The sequence below is a fragment of the Pipistrellus hanaki genome (assembly GCF_964339955.1).
Source record: "Pipistrellus hanaki genome assembly, chromosome: 9".
NCBI classification, from domain to species: Eukaryota; Metazoa; Chordata; class Mammalia; order Chiroptera; family Vespertilionidae; genus Pipistrellus; species Pipistrellus hanaki.
Window position 1 is genome coordinate 67027232 of NC_140511.1, and position 21913 is coordinate 67049144.

At 56.5% G+C, this 21913-nt stretch overlaps 1 protein-coding gene across 8 annotated transcripts in view; it reads right to left on the bottom strand.

Annotated features, from left to right (window-relative positions):
* The window catches only part of DGKZ (diacylglycerol kinase zeta), a 41301-nt gene that overhangs the window by 5406 nt on the left and 13982 nt on the right, over positions 1-21913 (bottom strand). For 3 of the 8 annotated variants that reach the window (XM_084896085.1, XM_084896087.1, XM_084896088.1), the window contains exons 2-16: positions 5987-6095; positions 5369-5464; positions 4972-5046; positions 3859-3915; positions 3433-3501; positions 2653-2724; positions 2437-2553; positions 2269-2340; positions 1898-1993; positions 1559-1641; positions 1397-1457; positions 1197-1310; positions 969-1109; positions 331-409; positions 117-172 (exon numbers count right to left, since the gene is read on the bottom strand). In XM_084896085.1, coding sequence (XP_084752211.1) covers positions 117-172; positions 331-409; positions 969-1109; positions 1197-1310; positions 1397-1457; positions 1559-1641; positions 1898-1993; positions 2269-2340; positions 2437-2553; positions 2653-2724; positions 3433-3501; positions 3859-3915; positions 4972-5046; positions 5369-5464; positions 5987-6095 — 1297 coding nt within the window. Of the gene's footprint in view, positions 1-116; positions 173-330; positions 410-968; positions 1110-1196; positions 1311-1396; positions 1458-1558; positions 1642-1897; positions 1994-2268; positions 2341-2436; positions 2554-2652; positions 2725-3432; positions 3502-3858; positions 3916-4971; positions 5050-5368; positions 5465-5986; positions 6096-6433; positions 7198-11447; positions 11547-21913 lie in introns of those variants that run through there. The other 5 variants (XM_084896084.1, XM_084896086.1, XM_084896089.1 and 2 more) reach the window with 3 other exon arrangements.

Below are 21913 nucleotides of genomic sequence, written 5' to 3' on the forward strand. Positions count from 1 at the left end.
TGTGGGAGACAGTGGCGTCACCATCTGGTGACAGAGACCCTCCCTCACCACCTCTGGCAGGGGCCCTGTGGGGCCTGGGAAGAGGGGTGCTGCCGGGCCAGCAGACCCAGACTCACCCCGGCATAGAACATCTTGTTCCGAAAGCGGCTGTTGAATTTCTCTGGGTTGGCCTCTAGGTGGCGACAAGAAATGGGGGAAGTCAGTCATTCTGGGCCTGCTGGGCTTACCCGGCTGGGCGTGGGTGCCTTTTACTGGTGGGGAAAGTCTCAGACACTCCTGCGCCCCTGCCTCCCCAGCTTCCCGAGGCCACCTCAGCAAGAGACTGCCAACCTCGAGACTCGTGGAACTCCAGGGTGACGTGGGCATCAAAGCCCAGGCTGAAGTAGTTGTTGAAGACGTCCAGAGGCAGCTGAGAAAAGTTCAAGGGACCAGCATGAGGGTCAGGCCTCACAGACACCCCCCTGCTCCAGGCCCAGCCCCAGCCCCAGCCCCAGCCCCAGCCCCAGCTAGGGGCACTGTGCTTGCTCAGCCACATGTTTCAGAGGCCTTTTCTGCAGGTCACAGGGTCCACCAGAACCTCTTCCCCGCCCCCTGCCTGCCTCAGGCTCTGCCCCTTGGCTCCCATAGGTGCCCTGTACACAAGAGCACCCCCACCCGCTGGCATTCCTCCCTGGCTCTCCTTCCCCGTGTGCCATAGTGTGTGGGAGCTCCACAAGGGGAACTTTGTCTTGCTCACTGTTGAGAACGGTGCCTGGCAGGCGGCAGGTACTGAGTAAATATTTGCCAAGCGGCTGAATAATGACTGCTGTGAGGTGAGAACCATTGTTCCCACTGTATAGATGAAGAAGCCGGCATCTGAAGGAACCAAGAGCCTGACCAAAGTCCCAGAACAAGGGAATGGGAAAGGGGCCCAGCCTGTGTCTCCTGGGAATCCCAGACGCCCACTGGCCCTGCCTCGGCCTACCCACCCGGTCAGTGGCACCCTCTTCACGCTCCTCGGGCCCCGCCTCAGGGTTGGGCTCGGCACGGAGGTCCCAGCGGTCCAGCTGCACCACGTTCCCCTCCTCCACGTGGGAGAGGATCTTGGACACGGGCTCATCTGTGTAGCCCTGGCGGGAGGAGAAGCGGAGCCCTTCCTGAGGACAGGCCTCCCCACCACACAGCCCACCCAGCGGCCCACCTCCCCTGGTTCTCACCCCGCCCCAGTTGAGGGTGCGGGCCAAGTCGTTGCCAGTGCCCAGGGGCAGGATGGCAACAGGCGGCGGCGGCTTTAAGCGCAGTTGGTCCAGGGTGGAGAGGATCCAGCCGACCTGGAGGGGGCAGAGCAGAAGGGTCCTGGTCAGGCCAGTGGGGCCCAGGCCCAGGCCCGGGCCCAGCCAGAAGCAGGAGGACTCACCGTGCCGTCACCCCCGCACGCCAGGATCCGCAGGTTGTGCACTTTGCGGTACATCTCCAGCCTGGGGTGAGCAGACAGGAGCGGGTCAGGACTTGTGGGCTGGGCCCTGAGCACCGGGCAAGCCCTCACCACTGTCCCCACAGAGTCTTGGCCAATACTTACGCCTCCTTGGGCCCTCCCTGGCTCAGGTCAAAGACTTGTCGGGGATTGAGATACCAGAGGAAAGACTGGATGATCTTTGCACCCTGTGGGGGACCAGTTGCCAAGAGGGTCAGGGGTGGTGGGCGGAGGTGGGGACAAGCACAGGGAGAAGGCCTGGGAAGCAGGCCCAGTAAGGGGTTTGGGGTACAGACAGGATTAGATTCGCCCCAGGATCCCTGGGAGAGACGGGGCAGAAGTCTGATATGGAACTTGGAACAGCTGTGGGTTCTGGGGGAAGGGGCAGGAATCTTGACCCCATGCCTCCCCCCAGGCTCTGTGGAGCGGGGAGGCTTTGCATACCTGGTTGCCCCCACTCTTGGGGTTCACAAACACCAGCAGGGGCTTCATGAGGGGGGACGGGGTGGGCCTGATGATGAAGGGTTTCCAGCGGCCCTCCTGGGAAACACAGCCCGTAAGGAAAGGCTCCTTCAAGTCTTGGTGGACCCTACCCCCATGCTCAGCAGGACCCCTGGCTGCCCCCATGTACCACCTCTGGGTCAGCGCTCTGGTGGGCCTGGCCGCAGAGTGGCAACTCGCAGGCCTGACTTCCCATCCTCTTCAGGGCCCCAGAGTCCAAAATGACCCACCAAAGGCTGAGCCAATGGCATCTTCCAAGAAACAGGCTCCTCTCTCCCGTTCCCTCCAGCCGCCCGCCTGGCCCCAGGTCTAACCTCGGGACCTTTCTTGCTGGATTTCCGCTTGAAGGACGCTCTCTTTTTCTTCTTGCTTGCCTTGAGGGTGTTCTGTGAGGGAAGCAGGGCATTGGTGACAAGGTGGGTGAGCTGGGGTGGCTGGCAGACCCCAAGTGGTGGGGTGTCAAGGGTGCAGGAAGGACTCACCTGGGGCCTGCGGGCACGGAGGATCCAGGTGGGTGGGATGACCACAGCAGCGTGGACCCCCAGGGAGCACGGCTCCTCGATCTGCTGCAGCATGAAGCAGGACACCTTGCTGTGGTACTAGACGGGGGAACAATGTGAGCTGGGCCAAGCTGAGGCCTGGGACCCCAACCCAGCGCAGCACGGGCTGGCCTGCGGGAGCAGGGCGAGCACACTCACCGCTTGCTTGCACCAGGAGCAGCTGATGGCCACAATCTCCTTGCTGTGGAAGGTGAACTTCTGCTGGAAGCCCTAGGGTGGACAGGTGGTTGGGGGTCAGGGGTCAGGCCTGGAGCAGCAGACCCAGGCCTTCTTCTGTTGTCTACCTCTCTCCACCCAGGGAAATCGAGCACATTTTTTTAAAATTAAAAAACAAAAACAAAAAAAAACAACCTATAAAATAAGCCCTCAGAACAAGGAGGCTTGACCAGGGGGCCGTGCACTGAGGCAACTGCAAAGTGTTGAGTTGCACCTGAGATCTGCTGGGAGGGCCCACAGCTAATTCCTGCCTGACTCAGATCCCTCCTTCCGGACCTCAGACCTAGCCAGGCCCCGGTCACTGCGGACAGTGCCGGGAAGACCACCTGCAGTGTGTCTTCGAGCCACCCCCTCCTCCAGGAAGGCAGGAGCCTGCTGCCCAGCTCAGTGTCCACACCCAACGGGCGCTCAGCAAACACCTGCTGACTTAGCACCCAAGACCACAGGTTCTCAGGAGGCTCACTGACCTCAAAGCAGGCCGGGCACACTGCGCTGGAAGGAGCCCTTCCTCCCTGCTCTCTGCCCAGCCCAGAGACCAGGAATTTTGGAATTGCCTGTGACTCATCCTGCTGAGCGTGAGCCCTGGGACTCTGTACAGTGACGGACAGGCCACACCAGCTGGACACACAGCATGGGCCCAGGGGCTAAAGCCCAGGTCCAGTGGGCATCAGGCCGGTTGACTTCATTGGGCAGGCCTCTCACCTTCCCACAGTGCCGACACTTGCCATCCTGGCGTCGCCGGTGTACCCAGTGGTGCCGCACAAAGGTTGGCTGGTGGAGGAGGAGAGAGATTGTTGGAGTGAGGCGTGGAGGAAATGAGCCCTGAGCACGGCCTGCACCCCTCAACATATCAATGACAAGGAATGGGAAGCTTTCCATAGTCCTGTGGGAAGGCCCGGAGCAGGGTCAAGGCTCAGAGGGGGCAAGTGGTGGCCCACCCCCTCGGTAGGCAGGGCTAGCCAGACCCTCCCCTTTGAGGCTTTCTGAGAGCCTAATCCATTGTACTTCCCTGGGTCCCCAGGCAGCCTAGAAAGAGCTGAACCCTCTGGTGGCACTTGGGAACACTGCAGAGAGGCCCACTCAGGAAACTTGGGGTTTCCTTGCCCTTAAACTACCGTGAGCACTTACCTCACGGACATTCCTGGAGCCTGATTCACGGAAGGACGGCTTACAGCGGAAATTTATCTGTGAAAGATTACAGTGTCCACCAAAGTGTCAATACCCCCCTTTGGGGTCAGGCATATGGCCAACCCCTGCAGGACAGGGTATTCAGCATTCTCCTCACAAGACAGGATAGCTCCAAATGATCCCGGGCGCCCTGAGAACATGGACACCACCCTGCATCCTGCCTCCTCGCCAGAAGGAAGCTCTCCTTCCTCTGCCCAGTACCCTGGGATGGGGAGGGACGAGAACGGCACCATGGTTTCCTATATTTTCCCTCCATCCCGGGCACTCCCAGCCTAGGCACCTGCAGGCATCCCAGTCCTTGCCAGCAGACTAGTGCTGACCGGTCCCTGAAGACCTTCAGCTAAGCTGTGGAACCCTGGTTTGACTTGACTTTAGGGGTGATGACAGGTCTACAATGCCTGAGGTTGCATTTGCTTCTTTTCTCCCAACTGTCCCTGCTTCAGCCTTAGCAAAGTGTAGGGAAGCATTATTCTGCGAGTTAAGGGCTGAGGGACGCAGCCCACATTTGCCTTGTTGGTGCCCTTCCTAGTCCTACAGGCTTTCCTGTGTGCTGGTCTGGGTTTCTGCTGCCTGGGAGCCCTATCAGCCTGGCAGCCCTCCTGCCTCTGCCTGGACCCTCTGGCCCAGCTGCAGACACACTGGACAACGGGCTTTGGGAAAAGGTCTCTACAGCCGCAGTATTTAGAGCCAGGATTTCGGACTACACATGACTGAGCCAGCTATGAAGCTTCAGCAAGGCAACTGCCCCTTCCAAGGATTAGGTTGGCTCCTGACAAAACGGTGGTGTGGCCATGCTTTATTAATTCATCCTGCTGAGTAACAGTCAACGTGTCCCTTGCTGGATATAGCGGCTAATAAAGATGGGAGCCAGGATTCAAATGCGGGCATGTCAGCTTGAGGGTCCTTGGCTCTTCACCAGCGTACACACTGTGGCCCCCTGGCAGGCAATGCTTGTGTAACATGCCTCACATATAGGTGTGTGCAGACACGTGCACTCTGAGAGGGTTCACACCCGAAGGGGCGGGGCGGGAAAGGCGGGGCAGCCGCACTCACCTTCTCCAGCTGTTCGATGCAGGGGGTGTGCACCACGATCTTGCAGGCTGCACACTTTCTCCGGGGCACCGACTTCTGCTGCAGGAAAGAGAAGGCCCTGAGGCACAGGCACCTCCACCCAGGATGCTGCTTCAAGGGCAGCCAATCTCCACATCTTCCCAGCGCATCCGCCCTCCTGTGTGCACTAGGAACCCCCGCTGCTGATTCTGGCATCAAGGCATAGCTCCCATTCCTCTCACCACCCTCAGGCAGCCCACAGCAAGGGCGCTCAGGTGAGAGCCATGTCTGCACCTTCCCCGGGAGGGGCTGCGGCTGTGCAGCCAGCAGGGGTCGGCCAACAGGCTTCTAGACCTGGCTCCATCACCAGGGGTCCGTGTGCTGCACACGACGCACTCACCAGCATCTTCGCTACACAGTACTGCTCCCCGACATAGCAGAAGTCCCCCGACACGTTGGTCTCGAACCAGATGTGCTCCCCATAGGTTGCCGACTCCTAGAAGTGAGATGAGCATCCTCAGGGCATGCTTGCCACCCAGCTCACCCGTCAGCCCCTGCCCTGGCCCGACAACCTCTCTCTCCCAAGACAAACCTGCTCCGTCCGCCTCTATCTACTTTGCTCTATCCTGTTTCCTCCACGGTCCCTACTCGGGAAGACCTGGCTCAAACGTGGCCACCCAGGAGGCTTGCCCTGACCCCACAGGCCAGGGGTCCTCAAACTTTTTAAAGTGGGGGCCAGATCACGGTCCCTCAGAGAGCTGGAAGGCCGGACTATATGAACTACTAATTCCTACTGTAACACCTCGGCTGCGCTCACTGCCCAAAAAACCTGGCGGGCCGGATCAGACTCCTCTGCGGGCCGCATGTGGCCCGCGGGCCGTAGTTTGAAGACCCCTGCCACAGGCCCATGGGCTCCTCTCACGGCTGCCCACAGTACCTCCACTCCCAACTGCTGGTGTGGCCCAGAGCCCAAAGGGGACAGTATCCGTCTGCCCCTCCCAGCACCCAAGCCACTCACGCTCCAGTCCACAGTGCTCCGGATCTGCCGCTCTGGCTCGCTGCACGGGGCTCCGGGAGCAGGAAGAGGGGGTGCCAGGTGCTGGAGGCCCGACTTGGTGATAGCTTTCCTATAGAAGAGGAGACAGCTGAGGCCAGCTGCGCACTTGGTGACTCTGCTTTCTTCCCTCCCCACCTGGGACCTCTGCCCTCATGGTGACCTCAACCCAAGACCAAGATAGGGACGGCAATAGGGAGAGTAGAGGACCTCTCCCCCCCGCCCCCCCTTCTGCAGCCCAAGACTGAGAGGATTCCTGCAGGAGACTCAGCCTTCCTCACTCACAGCCCTTCTGGGGGCGCTGCTCCAAAGCAGGGCGCCCCGAGGTCAGGGGGAGCCTCGAGGCCCTCGCTCCATGCCAGCCCCCTTGGAGGCCGCACCACGTGCCCTGCCCGCCGCGGCTATACCTACGCAAGCAGGGCGCTCCAGGCCTGGGGTCCGGCCGACTTGCGCCGTAGGGCTACCTGGCGCCTGCGGGAGAGTGGGCGCACGCGGGCGGGCATCGCGGGGCTGGCTGTGGCGCCTGAGGCTTTTCGGCCCCCGGGGCCAGGCTGCTGGCCCGAGGGTCGCTGCTGGCTGAGGCGCCGATAGTAGCCATGCAGGCCCCAGAGGGCCCGGTCATACACCGCGTCGGCGGGGAGCAGGTGGGAGGAGGTCCGGCGCCCGTGCAGGCAGCGGGGCGCGGGCAGCAGGGTCCCCGCACTCTGGCGTGGGGCGGGCCCTGATCTCTTGGTGTCTCGCTGGGTGGTACTCAACGCCGCAACTGTCACATCCTCCTCCTGGACCCCCTCTTCCTCCTTCTCCTCACTCATGCCCACAAGTCCGGCCAACAGCAGGGGTGCGCCCAGAAGCTGGGCCCCGACAGTGGCAGGCTGTGAGGTGGGCACCTCACTCACGACGAAGCGGGGGTTGCGGGCTGGGGGTGCAGTGCTGGAGCGGCGGCGGCTGGCGCCCGGGGCCGGCAGCCCGCAGCCCAGGAGGCAGCCCTGGGGCTGAGCGCTGGAGCGGCGCCGCTGTGCCAGTGAGGAGGAGGCCTGGCCGGCGGGGGAGCGGCGCCGCGCCTTGCCGGTCGGCAGCCCCACGCCACTGGGCCGCCGCTGCCCCTCTCCAGGGCCTGGCGCCTTCCACTGGAAGTGTCTCCTAAAAAAGGTCTCCATGCGGGGGCAGGCGGGCGCCTGTTGGGCACAGAGACCAGGAGCGTCAGGACCTGGGCTGGGCCATGGCCCTGCCTGGGCCCAGGAGCCCAGCACAGCCCCTGCCTCTGAGCAGAGGAGACCCTTGGTGGTGGGGGGAGGGAAGACATGGCCTCTGACTCCGTAAACAGGGAGTCTGAGGGTACCAGAGAATCCTCCGGGGAGCCCACATTTCCCACGTGTGGGAGCACGGATGCTCTCCCCAATTATACTATAGCTGCCCCAGGAGTAATGGGCACTTCGGCTACCAATCCCGGCTTCCCCAGTCCAGGCACCATAATCCACCAAGTCTGGCCTAAAGGACTTCTCTTGCCTGAAGCTGATGGAAATAAAATAAAAGGAAGCTGGAAGTCTGGAGCCCTGGGCCCCATTTCGGAGTTGGCCTCGACAACGGAGGGCAGAGGGCAAGGCCCTTCCTCTTTCGTCACCAGCAAGGTGCGGCTAGGTTAGGTGTCCCCTCCGGGAAAATGGCACAGACCAAGGCAGGAAAACAAAACCAACGAACTCAGTCCTTTGTAAGACTCCCTGATGCTCAGCTCCAGCCTTGGGGAGAGGCTGAGTGGCACCTAGAAACGGAGAGCGTCTGACATCTGCCTTTAGTTCCAGAGGAGCCCGGAGAGCCAGGCCCTCCGAGGACGGAGGCAGATGCAGGGAGAGGCCACCCGGGTCTTTATGGGGGGCGGCGTGAGGAGACTGCAGGAGGGCAGTGAAGCCAGGAGAAAAGCCTTCTGCATTTGGGCTTGTGCACGTGTGTATCTCTGCGGGGCTGAGAGCAAGAACTTTTCTGGAACGAGGCTGCTCGGTCTCCCTCGAAGGCACAAGGACATCCCTGTGGGAAAGTACCGGGTGAGGTCTGCAAAGCCGTCCAGCCCTGCTGCGGAGGGTGCCGGGGAAGTGCACTCATTCTAATGAGTGCCAGGAGCCCCAACTCCATTCCAAACACTGAGCTGCCCTCAGCCGCCTGCCGGGAGGCAGGACCCTGTGACCTTCCTTGCTAAAACCATCCTCTCTTCACCTTCCTGAACACCTGCTCCACTTTCTCTGCCAGCTCACCTGTCCTGCCACTCCTTCTCCACAGGCCACTGGATCACCTGTGCCTTGTCTCTCCCTACCAGTGAGGGAATGGCACAAAGCCTGGCACTGCTTGGGGGAGGAGGGGGCACCTCCAGAGTGCCCAGGGATGCCTGTGTCCCTCCATGGGGTGCTCTTCTGAGCCCTGACAGCCTGAGGGTGGTCTGAGTCACGGCCCTCAGACATCGGCCGGGGGCTGACAGAATACTTGGTCTGCTGAGGGCCTGAGTGGGTGCGAGCCCTGGACACGCGGTGGGAAATGATGGGCTTGGGGAGTCAGGCCTGGCTACACACCTAGCACCTACTCCTCCCACGCACCTGCCCACCCACTCTTTGATTTGCTACTGCCCTGTGGGTCTGGGCAGGCAGTGTCAGACTGGAGGCCTGGATGGGTGCAGGGGTGCTGAGGGGCAGGCGGACGGGTCGAAGTGCCTGAGTCCTGTGATCAGTGAGCGGCCCAGGCAGCCGTGCCTGGGGAAGCAGTGCTCTAGACTGCCTGGCTCCGGCTCTCTGCCTGTCACAGGACCAGCCCCTGCAGGTGATAGGGAAAAGGGCAGGAGGTGAGCTCTGTGGGCAGAGAGCTCTTGGCTGCTTTCTGAAATCAGCATCATCCCGGCTGGTATTTACCAGGTGCTCATTGTGTAGGGCCCTGTGTCATGCCCTTTATAAGCACATAGATCATTCTGTGAACCTCAGCCACCTTAAACGTAGTTTCAGGTCGTGTTCCTGATGGGAAACTGAGGCTCGAAGAAGCAACCTGCCCCAGATCCAAAGCTAGTTGGTGTATAGCCAAAGTTGGAACCCACGTCTACGTGAAGGTAAAGGCTGCAGCCCAGAGACGCAGTGGAAGCAGGGTCTTTCCCCTTGGGTGAGAGAGCTAGGACTAAGGTGGAATGGGGTAGGAAAGGGAATCAGAGAGACACAGGCCCTGGGCTCAGCGCTTGCATTTACCACCTCATCTGATCCCCGCCACAAGCCTGTGAGGCAGGCAGGATCAATGGATCCATTACAGAGATGACGAAACTGAGGCTTGAAGGGGTGCAGTAAACATGCCCAAGGTCCCACAGCTGGTCAGCGGCAGAACTGGGACCCAAAACCCAGACCTGCCTGACTCAGGGTTTGCTCTGCGCTCAGGAAGAGAAGCCTGAAGGCCCAGCTGCCCGTTGCTGCCAGGGCACTGGCTTGCCAGCACCCCTCAGGGTATCAGCTTTCCCCACCCGCTTGGTCAGGCCGCCCTGTGACAGCTGCCCAGCCTGGAGATTAGTCACCCGGACACACCGCCTGATGCTAGTGTCACCCAGAAAACAAAAGGCCACAGTCAGTGGGGGTGGGGAGGTGCAGCAGGCGCTCTGCGGGCAGTGGTGAGGGCTGAGGGCTAGGCCCTGTCTGCTGCTCTAGATCCTCACTGACAAGAGGGGCCAGAGGAAGAGGTCACTTGCACACCCCACCTCAGGACACGGGAGCCCCTACAGCCGCCTGGCCCACACACTGCTGGGCAATCCCAAGTCCACGTCGGCTAGGCGTCTCCTCAGCTATCCGAGTACAGTCACTCTGAGCGGGCAGCAAGGCAGGCCTGGCCAGTGTTGTGTGGCCATGTGCAAAGCTGACCCTCAACAGGCCTCAGTTTCCTTATTTGTACAAGGAGGCTATCAGACTGGCTGATCTGACATTTTATGACAAGCTCTCCTGCCAGGCACCCAAGCCTCTCTGCTCCCAAGCCCCCCTCACCCCTCTCCCAGGCCCCGATGCCACGCTTCCTGTTCCTCTGATCTCCATCGAAACCTCTGTCCTCTGGTCAGCAACTGCCTGACTCTTGACTTCCTAACTGCTGAGGCTTCTCCTGGGACTGACTAGTCAGAGCACAGGCGGGGCCTCAGGCCTGCCCTCGCCTTTTCCCTGCCTCAGCCCGGAGCCTTTTCTCACAGCACAGCTCTGAGCTGCGGCTTCTTCTCACCTCACGTGTGAGAAGTGACCTCCGTCACTTTTCACACACTGGAGGCGGCCCACGGGGTTCTGACACACGGCACACTGGCTGCCCCTCAGCCTCTGGGTGGAAGGCTGGGGAAGTCCGTCACACCCAGAGGAGACAGGATGGGGAAGGACTCACGAGCCCCATCAACCTCCCGCCGGCTGCTGGGGTCCGAGGAGGACAAAGGGTGCCAATGGAGAGACATGCAAGGTGGTGTCTTGACAACAGGAGTGTGGCTCAGGCAGCTGCCAGGAGGGAGGGAGCAGCACGAGTGCTCCCGCTAGAGAGGACAGGACTCTCAGCCTCCCAGCCGGATCATCTCACACTTCTCTGCTGGTTTCAAGTGGAAAAGCCCCCAAAGGCTTTGAAATCTGTACCTGCCATTGCTTTTTATGGGCTGATCAATTAACCTTCTGAGTCTCAATGTTCTCATCTGCAAAATGGGATGGTGCCATCGAGTTCAGAAGGTTGGCGTAAGGGACATTCTGAGGAGATACTGGTATAAAGCACCTGATGATACCATAGCTGGGGAGGGCAGGAACGTGGCAGAGCCCACACCCACAGCAGACACCAGGTATGCGGGTTGCTGCCTCCCGTCTCTGCCCGTGGCGGGAGTGGGAACCAGAAAGGGAAGCAGGAGTACCCAGGGTGGCTACCACCCACCATATGAGGAACAGAGCCTGGCAGCTAGATCCACCTGGGTGTCTGCTCATGCCAAGAGGAATGTCCTGTGCCCTTGGTGCCAGGCCTGTCCCCCAGGGACTCCTCCGCCCCCATGGATTTAGCCAGAGTGCCCAATCTATGCTGTCGGGCAGGACCCTTACTCCCAGCAGGCCCCTCTGGCTACTCTGTCTGGGGACTGGTAGGCAGGGTCCCCACTTCCCCACCTCTACTCACTCAGGGGATCATGAAAAAAATCAAAAAGCAAAAAAAAAAAAAAAAAGCACTTGGGGAGCAGGTGAGCCTGGAGGATAAAGGAGGCAACCAGGCCAGTAATGTCTACCTCCGTTGGGTCTGCCCTGGCTGGGGACAAACATCTCAGCTCTCCTTTCCCTTTCCATCAGCTTCAGGAGCCATTCTAGGGATGGTGGTGCCTGGGCCCACCCTGATCCGCCCCAACCCAGACCCACCCAGACATATGCAGGAGGGGGGAAGCAGAAGGCAAGGAAAGGTTGGGGGAGCCCCCTTTGACCTGATCTGAAGGCAGGTGGCAGGCAGAGGGTGGGGACTGGGGTCCCTGTGAGCAGGCGAACCCTGGCTCTGGCTCCAGCTCCAGGCTGCTGGCCTCTTGCTGAGCAAGTCCTAGTTTGGAGAGCCAGCCGCTGTGGCCGCTCCTCTGCGCCCTCCCCCTCGCCACCCTCCTCCCCCTCCTGCCCCTCCCCGCCTGAGACAGCCGTTATGAAAATAACCCGATTGGTAACCAACTGCACTTCCTCTCCCAGCGGTGGCTCCAGGCGCTGCAGCAAGCAGGCAGTGGGTGCGTGGAGGGGGTGGCACATACAGGCAGTCACACGCACAGTCCCCGGGCAGAGCTGACAGCCTCCCCTCCGCTTGGCACTAGTTACAGTGCAGCCCCTATCTCTGCTGAAGGGGGGGAGGGGGGTCTGAGAAGGAAGTGGGGGTCAGACAGATTCCGCTGCTGGCCACCTAATGCCTTTTGCACCCACTGGACAGGTTTTCGGGGGTCTGGGGAAAGTGTCTGAGATAGTTAAGCACTGGCTCCAGACAACAAAACCACAAAAATAAATATCTGTGGAGAGTTTTATGACTTACAAAGGACGTTTACAAGCATTATCACACAGGAGGCTTGTAATTCCCCTGTGAGGGCGGCAGTGAGGTCCAAGCTGAACAGACAGGGCCCTGAGGCTCCTGGAGGCCGGGGACTGCTCACAGCTCAGAAGTGGCTGAGCTGGGTCTCCAAGCGCTGCTGAGGGGCCTGCCAGAGCTGTGTTGGCTTGTGTCCAGGAGAGGCCAGCCCATGTCACACCCATCCTACCCTCCTTATACTCTTGGCTAGCAGCCCCCAAACTTCCTGGTCCCAGGACCCCTTTATAACTCTTAGAAATGACTGAAGATCACAAAAGGCTTTATTTATGCAGGTTACAGCCATTAATATTTACTATAGTAGAAACTAAAACAAAGAAATGTTGAAAATATTTATTCACTTGTTTAAAAACAATAAGCCCATTACACGTTAATATAAATAATACACTTTTAGGAAAGTAAACTATACTTTCTAAAACAAGAACATTAGCAAGAAGGGTGTCGTGGTTTAACTTCACGAATCTCTTTAATGTCTACCCCAATAGAAGATAGCTGGATTCTCCTATCTGCCTCTGTCACTCATCTGGCATGGCATTTTGATTGAAGTATATGAAGAACATTCTGTCTCACACTGAGATGCAGTTAGAAAAGGAAGAATTATTTTAATAGCCTTTTCAAGTAATTATGGATATTCTTCTTTGCTACGACATCAAAATATGACAAGTGGTAGTTTCTTAAAGGTTAGTGGCTATGTGGAATCTGAAACCATACCAATGAACTTTTCACTGGTCTAGCTTGCCTTCTGAATTTTGAAACATCAAGCATCAGTCACTGGAAAAAGTTGCTTTACTGAGTTATGAAGATCTTCCAAATGTTGACACATTTCATTAGACAACATAAAAAAAAAAAATCACACCTGCTAACATCAGGACTGAGCTCATTAGAAGACTCTTTCAGTCCTGGAAAGATAGCCGTCAGCCTTTAGATAGTGGATGCAAGGTTTCCAAACCCCAAGTTTAGCTCAAAAGCTCACATTTTTCTTATTAGCAACAAGTACCAATACTGTTTTTGATGTGACAAGCTCACTTCATTCATTTTGAGAAAATGTCTGCCAAACACCTACTCAGGAGTTTGGCCCACCAGGTGTTCTTTCAAGTTAAAATGGTGTTCCTGAGGAAAAGTGACCAGTACAGCTTGCAAAGTGCTTTTCAAGACAACCATTAAAGCTAGGAGCATCTTATGTATACTTTACGTTTCTTTTTAACTTTTAAAAATGTGTATTTTATTAGTTTCAGAGAGGAAGGGAGATAGAAAGAGAGAGATAAAAACATCAATGATGAGACAGAATCATCGACTGGCTGCCTCCTGCACACCCCACACTGGGGACAGAGCTCGCAGCCTGGGAATGTGCCCTCGACTGGAATTGAACCCAGGACCCTTAAGTCCCCAGGTCGATGCTCTATCTACTGAGCCAAAACAGCTAGGGCTACTTCACATTTCTTCACACAGAATATTTAAAAGATGTATACTTAAGTATCTAGGCTTTATAAAATCAATACTTTTTTGTTTTTGTTTTTACTGCATTTCTCGTTGTTGTGAGTGTGGTTACTAGTTTATGTTACTAGTTTATGTTGGGGCCACTGCCTTGATTTGTGTAAGATTTCAGAAGTTTTACCCACCCCTGCTTTTGCACCACCAGTACAAATATTAACACGGTAAAAAGGGCACAAACTACAGCACCTCTAAATGTATTATTGTGAAGATGGTTTTGACCTCACCAAGTCCCTAAAGGGTCAACCCCCGACCCCTGGACCATACTTTGGAAAACGGTGATCCAGCATGGATTCCAAATCCCCCAACCTGGCAAATGTGGCTTCTGTGGTGTGGCACTGACTCAGCCTCCTCCGCCTTGACACAAACGCTTGGTTCTAACCCAGCCAACCTATTCTTTGTCCACCCCCCGCCCCCAATCTGGCTGTGCCTGGGCTCACTGCTGTGTCCTTGCACATGGCCTACCTTCTGCTGGAATAGGGATTGGCTCCTTCCCCACCTCATATCCAAATCCCACCTGCTCACAGCTGCCCCGGCCAAGAATACATCCCTCCCACTGAGAGCTTCACACTACCCATTTGGCTCCTCTCTCACTGGACTCCTGAAAGTCCTGATTCTTTCAAAGCACATGCCTCATTCCTTCCACCCACTGGACCACACGCTCCGAGGGGACCAGGGGCAAAGTCTAGAGCATCTGGGCATGCCCAGCACAGTGTCTGGCAGCAAGTCCAGTGTTTACTGCTGACCAGCGCGGGAGGAAGGAGCAGGGAATTCCGTGGAGGAGGGGCCAGAGCCATACGGGAAGAGAAGAGCTTCCTCCACCATGGGCACCACACCCAAGGCTGACCACAAGACCAGGCTGGCCCAGACCACTTCTCTTTGTTGGGCACAAGGGGATGGCAACAGCCTTTGTTTTAACAGCTCCCTTCCTCTCGTCTCCAAAGGACACACAGAGGGACAGGTGAGGCCCCTCCCTGGGCCGAATGCCACGGCCACTGCAGGTTCTCTGTGGCTTTCCTTATGAAAGCTGGACAATAGGATTTGGTGACAGGAAGTCCCAGGGTAAGGGCGGTGTGGGAGGAGGGGCTGCCTCAGCTGCCTGGGAGCTGAGCTCCTTGCTGAAATGTCCCCGACTCTCCTTCAGGTCCTGAGTCCCAGCCTCAGGGTCTGGCTCCTCGTAGGTCCTGGAGAAATGGTTGTGGAATGAATTACTGACTCATTCCTTTAGGGCCTCTCCTTCAAGCTATCCCCCCCACCACTACCAGAATTCATTCTAAAGTGCCCACTTACCCTCGACTGAGCAAAACGCAAAACCTGGGCCTGGCAGTCACTAGGCCTCTCAGCTTCTCTTCCATCTTCCTTTCATACTTTTTACATTTCACTTGACAAATATGTAACTCCTCTGTGCCACACACTGGTCTAAGAATTTTACAAATATTGACCCATTTAATTTCAGAAAAAAAAATAGTATTATTAGCCCCGTTTTATAGATGAGGAAACCCAGGCATAAAACAAATGAAATAAATTGCCTGCTGCCACGCAGCTAGTAAGAGCTGGGATTCCAACCAGGAGTCTGCTCCAGGCCCATGCTCTCACCCTCGCCCTCTCTCTAGATGCTCCTGGCTAAGCACCGTGGGTCTCTTCATGCTTGTGCACTGGGCACATGGTAGTCTCTCTACCTGCAATAAAGGTCCCCTCTTCTGCTCAGCGAACTCGCCTCAACTACTTCCTCTCATCTTTTCAGAGTTGGCTCAGACATCAGTTCTGCTGGAAAGTTCTCCCCATCCCTTTTCCCAAAGGGTTACTGCTCCCACGCTCCGGCCCTCTCTTGGTTATTCTAGGCCATCAGTGCTGGTTTACAATCTGTATCTCCCCCCCATCCCCACCCCGCCCCCAGCCTGTGAGCCCCTGGGGCCATGTATTCTCACAACTGCATCCCCGAGTCTAGAAGTGGGGAAAGTGGTTTGAAGAAGAGTGAATGGAGGGAAAAGTGAATGGTCCAGGCTCAGCCTGGAGAATCAAGCTGAGAGCAAAGGGCTTTAGGCCGGCACAGTGACCCAGCAGCTGGCCAGCTCCTGAGGCCTTGCCCATCATCAATCAGGTGGGCGAGCTGCTGGTTTGGGCTAAGCTCTTGTGTCTCAGAGGCACACACTGAACTTGATCTCTGATAGGAATGCTGATAAGTCCTCTCTGAGTATTCCAACCGCTTGTTGGGAGTGTTACACACCCTCTGTTGGCCCCCACATCCCTCTTCTCTTGTGACCGGTCCCCCTGCTGCCTTCTCCTGTGTCGGCAGTAGGCTCCCATTCCCCATCTGCCAGGAGCGCCATTCCCCCCTCATCCCTCATTCAAAATTTAACTACCCCTCTGAACCTTCTGATCACATTGCTCTCTCCATCCTCTGGATCGTCTCATGATCAGCTGTCAGCCCCTCGGGCCCCTCCCTACCCCCCCCCCCCGAAGTTTCCATGCACCCACATAGAGATAGGGGTGTTTCCCCTGGCCTTGAGGCAGGAAGTGTGCCTAAAATCTCTCTGAGTAATCTTTTCTGAGCATTTGGACTCAAAGGCCCAGAGGGGTTCTGCCTCTGATCAGCTATATGCCCTCATCCGATAAAGGGGGGAAATACCCACCCTGTCTTTCTCAAGGGGCTGCTGGACACTTGAAAGAGAAAGTGTTTGTTCATGGTAGTAACCAACTCCTCAGTTTACCAAAACTTTACAGAAAGAAACTAACTACAGAAAATCAGGACCACCACTTTGGAGTGCAATTTGGCAACAACTACCTAAGCTGAAGACACACCGCCCTATCATCAGGCCCCGGTGGGAACACACAGGGGACGTGCACCAGGACGTTTCTGAAGGACTGCGTGCTAGGGGAACCAACTGATAACAGCCAAACACTTAGTGTCTTAGAACACCGGGCAAATAAGCAGCTATGCAGTTACAAAAAAACAAACAAAACGAGTATGTGGAAGTTAAAATGGGTTCACAGAGCTCAAGTTTCAAGATGGTTCGATGTCCAAACAACGAGAAAAGCTAAACCCAGAATATGTACAATACAAGTGCATATAAATCAAGTGCAAAGGCATGCAAAACAGTGCTACATGTTGCTATGGATGCACATCTATGTAGGGAAAAATTTTAAAACGGGCATGGGAATACAAACACTAGAGTGAGGATTGTGGTTTCCTTGCGGGGAGAGGCATGGGGGCATCCAGCTCTATCTGAAGCAAATACGGCATAGTGGAAAGTAAGATCTGACCAAGCTAGCTGGAGGTGTTATTCTGTAAACTTTTCTAACTTCAAAAACACTTAGTGTCTTAAAAAGTGTCCTTAAGTAATTTTTAAAAAGAGACACCCAGAGGGAGAACAGCTGAGATCGCCTGGGCCTTTCACGGACGGCATGGAACCCCGTGTGTCCCTCAGACTGTCTTATAATAGAAGCCCCACGTCTGTGGGACAGGAAGGAAGGTCTCCCCCGAAAGGATGACTTCCAGAGGAGGGCGAGTGGGTGGCAGGTTGTATCAGTGGGGTGTCGGTGTGGGCTGGGGAGCAGGAACCAGCTTGCCCCTTTCACAACCGCCCCTGCCTCAGCAAAATGTCAGCAAGCTGGGGAAGGGGGCGGAGAGACAGGCAAGCTGTTAACCCGGAGATGCTGGCGTGGGCGAAGCAGGCCCAGGCTCCCAGACAGCTATTTTGGCGTGTGCTGTGATCGGGCTCAGCCCGAGCAGGGGAGAGGCCTCTACGTGGGAGCTATGAGCTGGTGCTTTGCCAGGAGCCAGGGGGGAGGTGGCTGCTGAAAGCGGAGGGGGAGGACTCTGGGCCCCCCTCTCTCTTCAGACCTCTCACCACGAGGTTCTGGGTACCAATGTGATCTCTTCCTAAGCATCTCTCCCCGGGCTACAGGCCACCCCCTGACCCCAGAGCGATGCCAGGGGTTCCTTGAAACACATCCCTGAGTCTCCTGCTCCCTGTGCTTTGAAAGCAAGAGGAAAGGCCACAGACTGGCCCCTCCACTCCAGATCCAGCCAGGGAGCCACACAGCAACCCTGTCTTCCCTACTCAAGGGTCTCCTCCAGCCCAAGTTAGGATCCCAGTGACCGTTCTCCCTCAGGGTCCAGGAGGCTATCCCTTCCTGGGTCTCACTCTACTCCCACGTGAGACAAAATTCTCTCATTCAGTCTCACGGCACCGTCAGATCCCTTTCAGGCGCCGCCATCTTAGAGATGGAAAAATAAAAGACTGGAAGAAAAGAGTGCTGTTAAGTAGGGCAGCCTGGCATTGTGAAGAGATCCTTGGGTTTGGGTTCCAATGAGAGCTGTGTGACCCTGGGCCACACCCCTGACCTCTCATCTGTTAAATGGGAATTTAAAAAACTAACTACAAGGTTGCTGTGAGGATTACATGAAACGGATGGATGTTTAAGTTTCTGGCAACTGTTAGTTGACAGAGAAAGACGAGCTGATGCATCACTCACCTGGACACAGGGGAGTGTAGGGGTGGGTGGGAGTGCCCATCGCAGCCCCCCACCCCCTTTCCCTGGGCCACAGAGCCCTTGGCCTCACTCACACCTGTTCTCCATCACCTAACCGTGTCTCTGTGTCTCAGCTGAGGAAAGACGCAGAAAGGAACGGTGGCAGAATGACAGCTCCTCTGGGGCATGTGGTCACTACTCTGGCCTACCCTACCCGTCCAGCCCTGTGCGGAGAACCATGGGGGTGGGAACTATACTGCAGGCCCTATGTGGGGCTGATCCCCTAAGGATATGAGGAGCACTACACATAAAACACAGAGGAAGCATCCCAGGGAGTGAGAAATGAGTGCCTGGCACCCCAGTGGTGCACCCCGCTAATTCCACCCAGGAACGAGGGGAGCTGGTGAGCCTGGGTGCAAGTGTCACGGTTCCCCCTTCTTACCCACACTGTCCCCACACCCCATTCTGCCACAGAGAACTGCTCAGGTGTCACAGGCAGCTCCAGGAGGAGAGGCAGCGGGCAGGCTGAAGGGTGCCCGATGAGGATTCCTCAAAGCAGGGAAGGCTTTGGTGTCCCGTGATGTAGGACACGTTGACATAAGCGTTGAGTCAGGGGACTGGCACTGAGTCCCAGATAACCCCCTCCCTGGCGATGAGACCTTGGCCTCAGTCAGGGCCACCTCACTGGGACTCAGTCTTTAGAGAGGAAAAGGGTTGGGCCAGGTGCTGTGGCAGCTCACGCTCAAACGGCATTCTGCTACATTCTGGTTGGCTCCACCCCTGCAGCCAGAGTATCAGGTAAGTCACCAGTAGGAGGTGTCTGTGGATCCACCCACAGCAGGTCTTTGGTGCAAGTGAGCCAGCAGGAAGGAGAATCTCGCCGCTCCAGCTTCCGCACAATGGTGGCTGTCGCCCCCTCGTGTCACTCTAGGGTACTGCAAAGCAAGTTCCCTCATCAGCTTCTGGGCATTAGAAACTCTCCCTTACCTTTGTGAGGGAGGGTACAGGAACCCAAACTCTGCTTCTCCCAGGGATGAGCACAGACCACACCTCAGGGTCAGCATCTCCGCTCACCTCCTCTTCTGCGTGGGTGGTGACTGGCGAATCCTGGAGAGAGCTCCAGGAAGCCGAGGAGGGCAGGCCTGTTTGCCGCTTTCTCCTCCTCACTTCCGGCTGCCCAGGGCCTAGGCTCCCTCTGACTGGGGTCACTCAGTCTTCCCTCTATCCTCGCCTGAGAAGTCACCCACTCTTGTGCTCTCTTTTACCAATTTGAGAGTCCTGGGCAGCTCCGCATCCTGAGAGTTGAGCTTTCTGGAGTATGGCACAGAAAAAAATGATAATAATTAGCCATCTCCTCCTGGACCTGTAAGCCAGCAGCTCTGGTGGGTGTGGGGCAGTGGAGGGAAGACTGCGAGAATCCTACCCTAGTTCCCAACCGTGGCTAGCCCCACACTGGCTCACGATGTTGCATGGAGAACAGGCCACGTGAAGTGAACTAATTAATGCTTAGCCACGGAGACCCCCGTGTCTTCCCAAACGGGTGGGAACTCAGGCACTCACTCTGTCTTGCCTCCCTTGGCCGTTGGGGCCTCTCCCCGTATAAGCCTGAATGAGACAAACCGCCCATGGAGGCTTTTTTTGCTCCAGACACCTCGGTGCCACGGACAGATACTCTCCTGTCGGAGCGTGAGGCATCCCTCAACACGTCCCTCCCAGTCATTACAAAACCAACTCCAACTGGGGCTGCTGCCCTCAGGCTGCCCGCGTGCACCCTCTGCCTACCTGGACTCCGGGACCATGCTCACTCACTCGGGGGCCATGTGGCATCACCTCTAAATGGGACCTATTGTCTCAAACTCGTTCCACAGGTGCATTTCCTGCCCTCTGGGAGATAATGACTTTGAGCACTTAATGAAGGGCAGGGGTGGCGGAGCCAGCCAGCGAGCAGGTTCCCAGGGACTCCCCAGGATGAGGCGCCGTATGTCTAGATGTGGGAAGTGCCAGGGAACTTCTGACACTCCTGGGGTGCAAAGCCAGCTAATCCCAAAGCCGTATGACCTGCCGAGGGCCGGGCTGCCAGGACCAGGCCAGAGGATAAGGAGTCCTCTCTCCAGGTGGGCTCTGGAGGACAAGGAGGTGATAGTCAATCTTCCTCCACTTCTGAGTGACCACCCTTTAGGCCAACAGAATCTGGATGGTAACGAGAGGAAAAGCCAGATACTCTGGGGTTGGGGCGGGGCCTATCCCTGCACTTCTGGGAGGGGGCTGGTAGTTCCCAGCAAGGACAAGTGAGGGGGAATGGAGCCGTGGAGAATCATGACTCCGCTTTGTGTCTTACTGGGCCATAGAAGGGGAGAGGGGAAACTGCTCCCAGACCCCAGGAGGGTGAAGCCTGTGGGGCGTGAGCTTTAAGGAAAAACCCCTTAAAGATGATGCCAAAGAGGCTGCCGTTCAGAGACTGTGCTACCTGACGGGACCAGGGAAGCTAGCCCGCTGCCCAGGCACCCTCACTACCCACAGCAGAGCGCTAACCGATTACTGAGCTTTACTAGTGAGCCCAGATCCGAATGCAGACTTCTCAACAGGGCTTCAGCAGCCACTCACCCCCAATCCGTGTGATCTTGGGTGCTTCCTTCTAGCCGCTGTCCACTCACTTATCACCCCTCAGCCCCGAGATGTGAGGTGTGTATGGGAGTTAATGACTTTGAGCACTTAATGAAGGACAGGGGTGGTGGAGCCAGCCTGTGAGCAGGTTCCCTGTGGGAGGGGAGGGGATCAGGATGGGGAAAATGCAGAAGGTGGGCACCCAGTGAGAAGCAAAAGCCAGGGTCAGAATGAGCACGGAGCCCTCATTCTCAGGCTGGGCGGCTCAGTTGGCTGGAGCATTGTCTCATACACTGAAATGGTGCAAGTTGAATTCCTGGTCAGAACACGTGCCTAGGTTTCGGGTTTGGTCCCTGGTCGGGGTACATACAGGAAGCAACTGGTTGATGTTTTTCTCTCATATAGATGGTTCTCTCTCTCTCTAAAAAAATCAATAGAAACATATCATCAGGTGAGGAAAAAGAAAAAAAAAAAAAAAAGAGTATGGAGTCGGGGGGAAAGATGGTTGGTTTTAGCTGGAGCGCTGGGGACTTCTACCTGAGACTGGCAATCAGTGAAGGTGGCATGACCAATTAACCATCATTAAAGGGGCAGTGCCCAGGCAGGTGCACTGTTCCAAACGTTTGCCCTGGCTTCCTCCAAGCAACGCAGAGGGGGAGGGAGGTCAGCCCCGGTGGGCATCTGATTCTCTGAGCTCCCAGGCCTGTCGGAAAAATCTGTCTTCCACTGCCCTCCCCTTGGCTCTGCTGGGTTTTCCAAATAAATTCGCTTCTGAATGCCCCACTGCCCCAGCACAGGAGACAGCCCGTACATGCTTCCAGAGGCCTTTTGATTTTCTTCTCATTAAGAATTCTATTGGATCGCTTAGCATCCCCAGAGTGATGTAATACTGTGGTTTTCAAACTTGGTAGCACATCAGAAACGCTTGGGGAGCTGGAAAGGCCCCACCCCCAGCCACACACGCCAAGGATAAGATCTAGGAATCAGTATTTCCTAAAGCGCCTGGGTCACTGTGTCGTTCTGTTTGGGAACCTGTATAGAGAGAGGGATGTGGGATCTAGAATCAGACTAGAGCTCAAACTCTCTTTCTATATCTTATTTGCTATGTGACCCCGAGCAAACCACTTATATTTTTGAACCCGTGTTTTTCTCATCTAAAAAAAAAAACACCTATCCTGCTTATTTTAGACAATGACGTCAAGGTACTTGTTGGTTTACTTGCTTCTTGTTCTTCCTCCTGAATGGAGGGCCATCCCTCCATCC